We start from the raw sequence: 14,570 nt of genomic DNA on the forward strand, positions 1-14,570 counted from the left end.
AACAAAGTGAGACTCTGTCTCAAAAAAAATAAAAATAAAAAGAAGAAAAGACTTTTAAGCATAAAACAATAATGTAGCAAAAAGATACAGGAAGAATGAATTAACATAATTAGAGTAAGTATAATTTTCATTTCTCTAACAACTTTGGTGAGATCAAATTTTAGGAAATATAATAAATGGCATGCCAATAAACCAAAAGATGAAAATGTATACTCTTCATTTAGCAAAATAACAAATGAGGGCAGTAGGAAACAAACATTTATTGTGTATCACTATCAATTTAGTAAATCACAACTAGACTGAAGGTTTTGGTCAGCTTTAATTTTGTGTGAACCAATTCATAGCATCTCTATCTGTTTCTATGGAAACAACTGCAACCAAAAAAATCACAACCTCATTGCTGAATCTCCTCAAACAGGAAAAGAGTAAGGTCTTTTGAGGTGATGAAAAGCTGCAAATAGCTTTATTCATTAGCAAATCTAATAATAAAAATTCTGGACAATATGTATAGAGGAAACAGATACATGTGTGTCATAAATTTAAAGTCTTCCCTTAGTTTTCAAAGTGACACTTAAGCACTGTTCTGCTTTAAAAGCTCTATTCTGCTATAAATTTTGTTTACTGCATTTAAGATAATTTTTCTTTCATTTATAAAACGAGAATAGTTAAAGAGGTTTCTATTTAAATTTTTAAGAAATATTTTAAGTGCCCCTCATTCTGCCTAAGCAATATTTACTTCTCATTCTGTGGATATAGTACATTTGACAACAACAATTAGATTTACTGTTCAAGTTGCTAGCTTTTGTCTTCTTCTACAAGAGCAGATTACTGAAGAGGACATATTGGAATGTAACAAATGCGCCTAATAGTAATAGGAAGAGATGCTTGTCAAGAGGATAATGAGATATTGTTATAATACAGTGATGCTTTGAAAAAGGAAAATCCAGCTTCTAAACTTCTTTTGAGAGAAATGTACCATTGTTTCTCACTGAAATAAGATGTAGAATGATGTAGATCAGTAACAGTGAGTTTCTCTGAAGTAAGAAAGAAATAGTAATCAGGATTTTTTTTTTTTTTTTTTTTTTTTTTTTTGAGATGGAGTTTCGCTCTTGTTACCCAGGCTGGAGTGCAATGGTGCGATCTCGGCTCACCGCAACCTCTGCCTCCTGGGGTCAGGCAATTCTCCTGACCCAGCCTCCTGAGTAGCTGGGATTACAGGCACGCGCCACCATGCCCAGCTAACTTTTTGTATTTTTAGTAGAGACAGGGTTTCACCATGTTGACCAGGATGGTCTTGATCTCTTGACCTCGTGATCCACCCGCCTCGGCCTCCCAAAGTGCTGGGATTACAGGCGTGAGCCACCGCGCCCGGCAGTAATCAGGATTTAAAGACTGATACAAAACAAAACTAGGTGACATTTTATGTCTTTGGTTCCAAATCGCACAGGCTTATTCAGGTCTATTTTCTACCACAACAGCCATCAGCAGAAAATAGACTGATCTCAAATTTTAAAATCATTTTTGTGGGGCGCAGTGGCTCACCCCTGTAATCCCAGCAGTTTAGGAAGCCAAGGTGGGTGGATAACGTGAGGTCAGGGGTTCAAGACCAGCCTGGCCAACCTGGTGAAACACTGTCTCTACTAAAAATACAAAAATTAGCTGGGGGTGGTGGCAGGTGCCTATAGTCCTAGCTCCTTGGGGGGCTAAGGCAGAAGAATCCCTTGAACCCGGGGGTTGGAGGCTGCAATGAGCTGAGATAGTGCCAGTGCACTCCAGCCTAGGTGACAGAGAGAGAGACTGTCTCAATCAATCAATAAATCAATCAATAAAATCATTTTGACTTAATGTCTTATCTTTTAAAATTTTATTTATTTATTTTACAGATGTGGTCTCACTACATTGCCTAGGCTGGAATGCAGTGACTATTCACAGGTGTGATCACAGCATACTGTCTATAGCTGCAAACTTCTTGGGCTCAAATGGTTCTCCTGCCTTAGGCTCCCAAGTAGCTGGGACTACAGACACACACCACTATGCCCAGCTGTCTTATCATCTTATCTTTTAAAATAACCTCTGTGTGTATGTGTCTGAGTGAATATACATGTACATGTATATGTATACATATATGTGTTTGTGTGAATATATGTATATTCACACACACACACACACACACACACCCATACATATATGTATATTGGAGTCTCACTCTGTCACCCAAGCTGGAGTGCAGTGGTGCAATCTCTGCTCACTGCAACCTCCACTTCCCAGGTTCAAGCAATTCTCCTGCTCCAGTCTCCTGAGTAGCTGGACTTACAGGTGTGCACCACCATGCCTGGTAATTTTCGTATTTTTAGTAGAGACAGGGTTTCACCATGTTGGCCAGGCTGGTCTCGAACTCCTGACCTCAAGTGATTCATCCACCTTGGCCTCCCAAAATGCTGGGATTACAGGTGTGAGCCAACACGCCCAGCCCCTCAGTCAGTGAACTATTATGAAATTAAAGAACAGGAAAATTTTAATTTTACATACCTTTCTAAGCTGTTAGGAAAACAACTGAATCCAATACCTAATTAGGTTGGGGAAAGGCATCAGGAACAGCAAGTCAAAAAATAATTCCAATCTTCCTCATAGGAATTGAGGCAGGGAACACTAAACAAAGCACTCTGAGCAGAAGACTAAACAAGTGTCTTTCACAGGAGAAAAAAGAGAAGCTAATGTTCATTTACTGTCTATTATTCATTCATTTCTTCAGTTGGCAAAAATCTGTCAACTGAAGATTCAGCAATGAATAAGACTAAAAAGGTCTCTACTCAAGAAGATTTCCTTCTAGTGGGAGAAACATACAATAAACAGAAAAATGAATTAATGAGATAATTTCAGTCATGAGTGAAACAGATTTCTAGCCAAGATGGTTCTGTGTGTTCATACTTTGGGGATACCTCCCTTCTCCAAACACAGAGCCATGAGACAGAAAGTGCAAATGTGAGAATTAAAAAGATATAGTCATGCTCCAAATCAAGATTAACATCTTCATAGAACAGAAACAAATAATGGTAAGGAGAGGTTGACACTGTGGACCTTTGGTGCTCTGGGTACAGAAGATGGTACAGAAAATCAGGAGCTCAACTCTTAAAGGCTAGAGTGTCAATTCAAGATAGGAGTGCTGAATATGGGCTCCCTCCTTGAAATCATGCTTGGGCATCAGGATGCCCACTTACAAAGGAAGCTGAAATAACCTGTCATCAATCACAGCCTGGGTTTGTGGCTTTTAAAAGTATTAGACTTGGATAGGGGAAAGGACACAAACTTCTCTAGCAATTAAAATACGGCATCCTTTTTTCTAGGGATCAGATCTGCAATATCTCTGATACCAGCTAAGAAAGCAATGCCAAGCTGCTGGCAGGTCCTGAATGTGGATGAATAGTTCCAGGTGTCAGGAGGAGGCAAATGAAAAACTGTTAAGCAGGAAGGAGAAAGGATACACAGAGAGAGAAAGATTAACAAACAAAAACAAAAACTTGAGCTACTTAAGATGAGTTTATAATCCAATATTCTAAAACACAGAAAACCAAATTCACTCTGGAAAAAGTCAATCTAATAAATCTATAAAGTATTTAAAACTGAGTACACATAGTCTTAAAAGATAATGGAAAAGATAACATTTAATTTACAGTAATAAAAAATCAAGTAATAAAAACAGGCAGATATGAAATAGGTACAAATGGATACAATTAAGAAGCAATGGCCGGGCGCGGTGGCTCAAGCCTGTAGTCCCAGCACTTTGGGAGGCCGAGGCGGGTGGATCACGAGGTCAAGAGATCGAGACCGTCCTGGTCAACATGGTGAAAACCCGTCTCTACTAATACAAAAAATTAGCTGGGCATGGTGGCGCGTGCCTGTAATCCCAGCTACTCAGGAGGCTGAGGCAGGAGAATTGCCTGAACCCAGGAGGCGGAGGTTGCGGTGAGCCGTGATCGCGCCATTGCACTCCAGCCTGGGTAACGAGCGAAACTCCGCCTCAAAAAAAAAAAAAAAAAAAAAAAAAAAAAAAAAAAAAAAAAGAAGCAATGAGAGGTTCTGTAAGTGAAAAACAGAGTTATTGAAATAAAATCCTGGTAGAGTGTGGTGGCTCATGCCTGTAATCCCAGTGCTTTGGGAGGCCAAGGCAGGATTGCTTGAGGCCAGGAGTTCAAGACTAGCCTGGGAAATATCACACAAGACCTTGTCTCTATAAAATATTTTAAAAATTAGCCAGGCGTAGTGATGAACTCCCAGTGACTTGGGAGGCTGAGGTGGGAGGATCACTTGCACCCAGGAGTTTGAGGTTACAGTGAGCTATGATCATTCCACTGCATTCCAGCCTGGGCAACAGAGTGAGACCTAGTCTCTAAAATAAATAAATAAATACACATAGACAAACATACCTCACTAGACAGAAAAAATACTAAATGGGCACCTGTGAAAGGAGATTAAATGAACTGGAAGATTATTTAATTAACTACAATGTAGCATGGAGATATGAGATGAACAATGTTTTAAAAAGTTGAAAGATATGGAAAATGACAGAGTAACCCAATGTAAAATGGAAATTAAGCAGAAAAAAATTTGCAAGAAAATGGAGAAAAAGTAATGTTTGGAGAGCTATTTGCCAAAGTTAGAGATATGAGTTGTCATGTGGAAGTGCAAACAGGAGTTAAGTAGGTATTATGTCTGAGAAGGTCAGAGAACACTGCAGAAAGAACAGCAAGTCCTGCTTCTGGTTCTGGTGGCTCCTCTCTCAAGACCAACCCTGGAGGTACTGTAAAGGAACGACATCAAAATGAGAAGGAAACTGAAAGGCCCCTGGGGAGACACAGAGCTCTTCTGAACTACTACATTTGTGTGAGAGTGAGTAGGGGTGTTGGTGCTGGCTTTATCCTAGAATGGAAGGAAGAGAGTCTGCAGTGACAGGATAACACAGGAAGAAGGTATCATAATGACACTCCATTCGCTGCCCTGGAACCAGCCTTCACAGCTACGGTGACTCAGGCAGCTGTACTCAGGAGTACCTTCCAGTCTGTGCAGAAGCTGGGTGGGCACGGAGCTGAGAAAATCTGGTAGGGACTGGGGTAGGCTTGGGAAGATGCCTCTTCATCCTTCCTCTTCCTGTCCCCCAGATGGGCATGTGGTTTGCAATTTAAGAAGTGTCTCTCCCTAAGGCTACTACTTCTTAGGGTATTAAGGATAAAGACCTAACTCGAGGCATGGATACTTAGGATGAGGAATGATTAGCTCTGGTTTTTAGGGGCAAAGGGGAAGAAATGCTTTCCACTTTAGACTCCATTTCCCGCACCTCCCACTTAAGTTGATAGGGAGCACACAGATTAAGCTCTAGCCTTCAGCAATCCTAAAACAAGCAGACATTACCTCCGAAGATAACCAGTCATTAGAGGAGCATAACTATTTCAAAAGAAAAGTAAAAAACTGAGTCACAGATTTTATCAGAAGCTCAGATATTAGAAAAGATGGACCAAAAATTTAAAATAAGTTTACTAAACATACCAAAATAAATAAAAAAGATCTAAGTAATATGAAACAGAAAAACATGACATAAAGAAACAGAAATACTGAATCTTACATATAAAAACAGAATAGTTGAAATTGAGAACATAGAAGAGATTAAAAATTGAATGGATATAGCTGATAAAAAATGACTAAGCTGGAAGATAAAATTGAGGAACTCACAGAAAAATGAGAAAACGAATAGAAACTATAAAGTGAAGAGCTATAAAGATAGAACGAGAATTACTAATATCTAGATAACAAGAGTCCAAGAAAAAAAGTGAAAATCAACAGTAGAAAATATTTGAAGAAAATCCGAGATAACTTTCACAGGACTAAATAGAGATGAAAAATCCTCCAACTGAAAAGTCCCATGGGTGAGAAAGAGGAAAGAAAAGAAAACCACACTGAAGCGTGCTGTATGGAAATTTAAGTCTTTTCAGCAAATGGTGTTGAAACAACTGGATATACTTGGGCAAAAAAAAAAAAAAAAAAACTTTGACCTATACTTCACACCTTACACAAAAATTAATTCAAAATAAATCACAGACCTAAACATAAATGACACTTTTAGGAGAAAACCTATGTGATCTTGTTTAGGCAAAGAGTTCTTACATATGACACCAAAAGCATGATTCTTAAAAACTGATAAATTTGACTTCATTGAAATTTTAATATTTTGCTCTGTGAAAGATACTGCTAAAAAGAAAACACAAGCCACAAATGGAGAGAAACTATATACAGATCACATATCTGACAAAGAACTTATAACCAGAATATATGAAGAACTCAAAACTCAATGGTTAAAAAAAATTCAATTAGAAAATGGGTAAGAGATGTGAACATAGGAATAAGGTCAAAGATAAGTTATAATGCCACAAATAAGCACATGAAAAGATATTCAACATAATTAGCCATTTGGAAAATGCAAATTAAAATCACAATGAGATATCATTACAGACCTATTAGAAGAGCTAAAATTAAAATAGCAGTAATACCAAAAGTTGGTTAGGGTGCAGAGCTAGTGAATCTCTTACACATTGCTCATGGGAATATAAAATGGCACAGCCACTCTGGAACATAGCTTGACCGTTTTTTACAAAACTTGGTATGCACTTACCATACAACACTACAAGTCTCTGACATTTATCCCCAAGATATGAAAACTTCACTCATAAATGTGGACACAAATATTCACAGCAACTTTATCTATAAGAGCTAAAAATGGAAACATCTGAATATTCTCCAATAAATGAATGATTGAACAAAATTCAGTAAATTCTGACAACGGAACGTACTCAGCCACAAAAAGAAACACGTTACTGATACATTCAGCAACCTGTCGGCCCTCAGGAACATTACACCGAGTGAAAAAATTCCATCTCAAAAGGCTGCATACTGTCTCATTCCATTTATACAACATTCTAGAAATGACAAACACTGCAGGGATGGAGAAGAGATTAGTTACTGCCAGAGCATGGGTTGGGAGTGAGGCGGGTAGCATAAGGCACTTCTTTGGTGGTGATGGAACAGTTCCATATCTTCCTCGTGGTCCTGTTTACATGTATCTGTGCATGGGATAAAATTACATAGAACCACACACACAAAAACACAAATACAAGTTTAAAAAACTGAATAGTGGATTGAAAAGTTGAACACTGAATAAGGTCTGTAGTCTAGTTGGCACAGATATACCAATATCTGTTTCCTGGTTTTGATGCGGCACTGCAACCATACAAGATGCCAACATTATTTCCATATAAGATGCAAACAGTGCAAACTGAGAGAAGGGTACGCAGGACTCTGTACTATTTTTGCAACTTCCTGTGAGTATATAATTATTTGACAATAATTTTTTTTTCTTTTTTTTGAGACAGTCTCCCTCTGTCCCCAGGCTAGTGTGTAGTGGCACTATCTCGGCTCACTGCAACCTCCACTTCCCATGTTCAAGCAATCCTTCTGCCTCAGCCTCCTGAGTAGCTGGGACTGCAGGCACGTGCCACCATGCCCAGCTGATTTTTGTATTTTTAGTAGAGATAGGGTTTCACCATGTTGGCCAGGATGGTCTCAATCCCTTGACCTCATGACCCGCCCACCTCGGCCTCCCAAAATGCAGGGATTACAGGTGTGAGCCACCGCATCCAGCCAAGAAGTATTTTTAATGAGTAGAAAAAGACTATTCAGTAAATTAAATATTGCCTATTTACAAGGGTACAAAGAAAAACTCTATCTTATACTATATAGGAAAATTCTAGAGGACATAAGGACCTCAACACTTAGAAGAAAAAATAAGAGATTTTTATTAGGGTAAGAAAGAATTCCTTAAGATTTTTTTAAAAAGCACAGACCATAAAAGAAAACTTTGATAATTTGACCTTATTTATATTTAAAGCCCTGTATAACAAAAGGCACAAAAAGCAAAGTTAAAAGACAAGCACAGGCCAGGCACGGTGGCTCACGCCTGTAATCCCAGCACTTTGGGAGGCCGAGGCGGGCGGATCACAAGGTCAAGAGATCGAGACCATCCTGGCCAACATGGTGAAACCCCGTCTCTACTAAAAATACAAAAAGTAGCCGGGCATGGTGGCACGTGCCTGTGGTCCCAGCTACTCGGGAGGCTGAGGCGGAAGAATCGCTTGAATCCAGGAGGCGGAGGTTGCAGTGAGCCGAGATTGCACCATTGCACTCCAGCCTGGCGATAGAGCGAAACTCCGTCTCAAAAAAAAAAAAAAAAGACAAGCACAATTTCTCTTGGAACACATGAAGCTGCAAAAGACAAAGAAAAATAAAACCCAAAACATAAACACAGATTGTCCGCTAGGGCCTCCAGAAAGGACCACAGCCCTACAGACACCTTGATTTTAGCCCAGTGAGCTCTGGGTCAGGCTTCTAACGTACCGAACTATAAGATAATACATTTGTTTGTTTTAAGGCACAAAATTTGCAGTAATTTCTTACAGCAGCTATAGGAAACTATGGCAGTGACTTACCTCTGTTGATTTCCAACCCTGAATCTTGAGTGGAAGTGTTTCCTGGGTAAACATAGTTTCTGTAGGATAATGAATATCTTGGCAATGCTCTTGTTTCAATTCTGCCTTGCACACGTTTTCTGTCAACAATATAAAGCTAAGATTTTACTTTGGCAAAACACAGTTATGTTTTTATATTAGTTCACAATTTATAAGTTAATTACTTCTGAAGATACCCTTTTTTTCCCCTGCTAAATATAAACCATCTGCCAACGGTAACCTATGAATGTTAGTCACTTTAATATGCCTCTTTGTAATAAGTGAGAAGTTCAGACTAATTTTAAAAATGCAACTTAAATTCTTAAGAAAATAAAATTATTTTCTTTATATTTGACAAATATTCAAATTTATAATGCACCTATGTGGTTTTGATTAACTGCATACTAACAATAATTATAATAAGTCAACCTAGAATAAATATTAAAATCTTTGGTCAGAGAAAATTTAGAAAAATAATTTAAATTCTAGCCCTTTCCCACATTAACAACTCTTATAAAATTACCAAGTCATCTTTTTTAAACAATAAGGTGTAATATAATATAGAAAATAGAGTTTGAAAAAGTGAAAACTATTCAAATAGAATTTTAGGAAAGCAGGAATGAGAGCTATAATGAAGTAGTATTTTAATGCAGTGTGAACTTGATGTGTTCCAAGAGAAACTAACCAGAAATGTATAGATTATTAGATAAAAGAACTCAGCACAATTTTAAAACTTTGTTTTGAACATAAGAGAACACACCAGTGATACGGTTTGGATTTGTGTCCCCACCCAAGTCTCGTGTCAATTTGTAATCCCCAGTGTTGGAGGAGGGGCCACACAGGAGGTGACTGGATCATGAGACAGATTTCCCCCTTGTTCTTGTGATAGTGAGTTCTCATGAGATCTGGTTGTTTAGAAGTGTGTAGAACCTCCCGCTTCACTCTCTTCCTTCTGCTCCAGCCATGTAGGACATTCTTGCTTCCCCTTTGCTTTCCACCATGATTGTAAGTTTCCTGAGGCTTCCCCAGACATGCTTCCTGTACAGCCTGTGGAACCATGAACCAATTAAACCTATAAATTACCCAATCTCAGATAGTTCTTTATAGCAATTTGAGAATGCACTAATACAACCAGTGAAAATAAACTGATATTTCTGTTTATATCTTTTTGCTAAACATTATTTTTACAGTCCTAATCTTTCCCTTCCTATGTTAATTACCATATATTACTACCAACTCTAAAAAGTCTAATCTGAAAGTAGTAGTACCAACTCTATTTCAGCATATCATTGGGTACAATAAGTGTAAGCAAACTACGTTCAATTTGGTATATACACACTACTGGGGATATGTAAAGACTTCCCAAGGGCTAGGTGGGCATAGACAGTTTTCAAGGAATCAACTTCCAGATCCACAACTTCCACCTATGTTCTTTCCAAAAACTGATCTGCCCAAGAATGCAGCTACACAGAGGTATCAAGCTAGTGCTTTCCCCCTTCTCTCTAATTATTGATTTTCTCCCATTTTACAGAAAAAAGGCATATCCTCACCCATCCTATTATGATACCTCTTCCCAAGCATAAGAACCTCTAAAGCACCAAACAATAGTTAAAAATACTAACATAGAGGAAGCCTCTAATCAAAGCAGGAAAAAACTAATGGAGAGACTTCAAGTTCTGTCCTGTCCACACATTTATTTTAATGGGAAAGCATGGCATAAGTAACAAGGTATTTTGGTCCACATCAGCATGTTTGGTATTCTGATACAGTATGGGGCAGCAGGACAGATGACAAGTTTCATTTAATGTCCTTGTGTTTTTCATTCCTCACCTGTTATCAAATAATGCATCATTCCTAAGGAAGGGTCCCCTGAGAGCAAAGCCAGGCAAGCGTGAGAGGCAGGGGCACCATATGTCACCAATGCAACAAACTCCTGGTGAGGCTTCATGCCTTTGGCATCCGTCTTAGAAAAGGATTCAGGAGTATGAAGACAATGAGGACAACATCTATTTATACATTTATTTGAATAAAGTAAGATATTTTCTGAAAAAAACTTTAAATCTGATTTGGCTAATTGTCTTGACAATGAGAGTTGGCTTTGCCAACTAGGTTATATGATAAATATTTTCCAAAAATTGGATGAACCAAATCTGAAGTTCTATAGAGTTGATGAAAGCATACGATACAATAAAATCATTTTCTCAAAAAATTGCATTGACAGGTATATTGCAATTAATATTTTAATTTTTCTTGCACTTTCTGAGTATACTGGGTTAAAGTATAACGGGTTTAATTAATAGTTATTTAATAAATTTTATTAAGGATTGTTGTGGTGGTGTTCTGAGAATTGATAAATTACTCCTTATGACTGCTTAATAAGTCTTTTTCTAAGTAGGGTGTTTCCAATTCTTTGCTCTCAGAAACACTGAAGAAAGCCTCCATCAAGTTAACAGTCAACATGAGATAAAAATATATTTTTATAATAAATCACTATATAATTTTCAGCATATTACTTGGAAGGAATTCATAGAATTGATTGACTGCTATAATAAAGCACCTTCTTGTCTCACCTATAATTTAGGTGAACATGTTTTCTCAGCATTTATATTTATACAAATGTAAATAAAGCAGAGGCAGGATTTCTGCAGAGCCCTGCTTGTAGCTAGTAATCAGTCACATTCCTATGTAGATAAACGAGCAGTTCTGAGTATCTCATAAAAGCATGTATTTCTAATAAAATTATTTTCTTTATATTTGACAAATATTCATACAAATTTATAATGCATTTATGTGGTTTTGATTGACTGCATACTAACAATAATTGTAATAAGTCAATCTAGAAGAAATATTAAAACCTTTGGTCAGAGAAAATTTAAAAAAATAATTTTATATCTATTTGATGTAGAGAAGATTTCTAAGCATAAAAATATTTTATATTAGAATAAAATTCTGCGAGAAATGTGGAATAAAAATATGACTTCAAAGAGAAAAGGGAATATTGTAAAAGTTCTAACAGTTAAGGACTTCATGTATTTTTTTTTTCAGATGAATGACTACAGGTATCAGTCACAATGATATTTAGGTTCCTTTAGATACATTTAAAAGATTGATATAACTTAACAGTTTGCTTGTTTTTTATTTTGTCTTTAATGTCAATATTTACAATGTGCCAGAATTATATCCTTTGCAGTTATTAATACCTGTAAAACTTCATATATCAACTTAAAAATGTGTGAGGAGGTACACAGTGTTTCAAAATCATTTTAGGGGTTATGCAAAAAAAAAAATACTGGAAAGCAGTAATACAAGACACAGTCTTAACCTTCAAGAAGTTTATAGCCTGACTAGGCATATAAGTCTAACATACAGACTTACAGGAAACAGAGAACAATTATATGCTAAACTTCCTTGAATTAATCAATTTTAGGAACAGATACTCTAAGGAGAACAGCAACGTGCACCAGAGTAAAAAGAAACAGCCACAAAAAGGAAGAAAAATTTGAACAAGGCTTTGAAGGATGGCCAGGGTTCTAATAGGGTAGAGGAAGAGAGAAATTACTCTGAGCAGAAGGAACTATGTGGGCAAAAGGAGAAAGTATGGTAGATGCCAGAGATACCAAAGAAATAAGAATTTTTCATTTATGGTTGTAACTTTTCATCTTCTTTTAACTTCACATAAAAGTGAATGATTAAAATGAGCTTATTTGGGGCTTGAAGATTTTGTAACTAATATTGGCAAAGAGTGGTGACTTGGGCTTAGATCATCTATCTACTTTTATTGGATTTAATCAGGAACTACATTATCACTCCCTGGGCATTCAGCAGCTAAATTATCTCTGAAATCATATGGACTTAGGTTTTAGACATCATAGAAGTAGATCAGTAAAAATTTCATAAGGTCAATTTGAAGTAAATTGTGAAAGAAACTGAAGAATAGAAAGAATTGTGAAAAACAGTATCTTGCATATTGGGGATGCATTTTGACCTAGAATAGCCAAAATGTTGTAAACCTATCTTAAGTTTTCTTATGAGGAAAGAAAGAAAGCAATTAGAATATAGTGGGTCCATAGAAACTCATTAAATTTTTCTTTTAGTATCAGATAGCATAACACTGGAAGTGAGGTATGCTTAATTAGATTTGGTAATCACACAACATTAATTTCTGGATTTTCACAGGCAAGTAGAAGGAGAGAACATACATTAGGTTTCTTATAGTTCCTTAGTGGAAATGGCATCCCTTTGGTCTTGTAAGCTACTTATCAATTGACACAGTGAAGTCACAAGCCAACCAAGACCGGTATGGAAATGAGAAACCTCAGAGGAAAAAGTAATGATGCTGCAGGAAATGAAGCCACTGAGTCATTCAAAGACGAGTGCTTTGAACCAAGGTTTTAAGTACTTTGTGGAAACTATCTAGAAAGAAGCTGTACATCCCGCTGAGCCTGTACCACTCAGATAATACCACAAAGCAGAACTGGCAAACCCTGTGATATTTCTTAGATGAGATATCAAACTGACGTTCAAACTATCAGGCATTAACAATGCACCAGCACATTTTGGAAATGCAATGCTCCATAAGTTGAACAGATTTCCAAACTGTTCCACTTATTACTTAGCATCTAATAAGCATGTCCTTTCAGGTGTAATGCAAGCAAATTAAATAATTTGCTTAACAAAATTAATTTTTAGTAACAGACAAATATATTGCATCATAGAAAATATTCAGTGGGCTAAGGAAGAACTAGTAAGATCTCAAAGTAAAGTCTCATGGTGCTTAAGTTTATAACTTTTACAGAATTGTGAATTTGGAAACTTGACTCCAATTTTGTTGTCTTGGCACATAGTTAAGCATCTTAAAGTAGTTGGTATTTGTCATTTTTTTTTTAACTTTCATTTTGTAATAATTTTAAACTTACAGAAGAGTAACAAGAATAGTACAAAGAACGCCCATATGGTTTTCATCCAGACTCACCAATTGTTAACATTTTCCCCATTTGCTTTATTCTCTATTCTCATTATCTATTTATGTACACATATTATTACTGTCCTATATTTTAAATCTAGAGGAAAAGCCATTGTAGGTTGGGTTCCCTAGGAAACAGACACTCAAGAGTCAGATTTGTATGTGGGAGAGTCATTAGGAAGCACTCTTAGAGACTACCAGTGAAGAGGGAGGCAGCAGGAAGGATCGGGTCCAACAAGTGCAGTTGCAATAACTGTAGCACAATTGCAATGAAGGACTCAGCTGATCCTTATAGGAGTTTGGAGGCTGGAATGGCTCTTCACAGTTGACCTGCCTTGATGTAGGATCCCTTAGCGAGCTGGGGAACATGACCTTGAATGAAGAGGCTCTCTTCAGCTGTTGGCAATTCCCAGAGGAGGATTCAGTTGAGAGCCCACAGCCACTACCCCTCCCGCAGCTCAAGAGTGCCTTGATCTTGAAGCAAGAATCTGGAAGATACACCACGGTATCCACTACAGACACAACCTCTGTATTTCTGCTTTATTGCTCTGCTTCTGCTTACCTGAGAAATGCTTCAAAACACAGGAGATGGAGTGTGCAATTACTGAACATCTTTCTTGGTAAATAAATGTGGAGATTAAAGATGTACATTTACTGTACATATTTCTTTGTACATGAATTTTGAGATTACTGGGGGAAAGGCATTTTTTAAGGTGAAAAGAGAAAAGCAGAGATGTTTAAGTGGGTTTTAAAAATTAACATAGGTAGATAAAAGTGAAAAAGAACCAACTTTTACTGCTGGAGATCTCAAAAACAGAGTTAAGACAATTTTATTTCAGTATTTTGCTAACAATAGCATATAAAATTTGAGACACTGCCAGTAGTTCTCACTTAAGAATAATGAGAAACAAGAAAATTCACAAACCAAGTTAGACACTCAGCTCCAGGGACAAAGAAAAATAAACAGTCACTATGAAAGCAAGTTTTTACATTCAGTGGCTGACTCCTGGGTTAAGAAAGCAAAGTGAAACTGCAACACAGAATTCCCATCACCTGAT

The 14,570-nt window shown here is 37.1% G+C and overlaps 1 protein-coding gene across 1 annotated transcript in view; it reads right to left on the reverse strand.

Annotated features, from left to right (window-relative positions):
* Nucleotides 1-14,570, reverse strand: part of ENTHD1 (ENTH domain containing 1) — a 124,664-nt gene that overhangs the window by 72,968 nt on the left and 37,126 nt on the right. Inside the window, exon 3 of the mRNA XM_012458904.2 lies at nucleotides 8,532-8,650. Within this exon, the coding sequence (XP_012314327.1) occupies nucleotides 8,532-8,650 (119 nt within the window). The remainder of the gene's footprint in view (nucleotides 1-8,531; nucleotides 8,651-14,570) is intronic.

Source organism: Aotus nancymaae, unplaced genomic scaffold (genome assembly GCF_030222135.1).
Source record: "Aotus nancymaae isolate 86718 unplaced genomic scaffold, 86718_ANA_hifiasm-v0.15.2.pri h1tg000076l, whole genome shotgun sequence".
NCBI lineage: Eukaryota > Metazoa > Chordata > Mammalia > Primates > Aotidae > Aotus > Aotus nancymaae.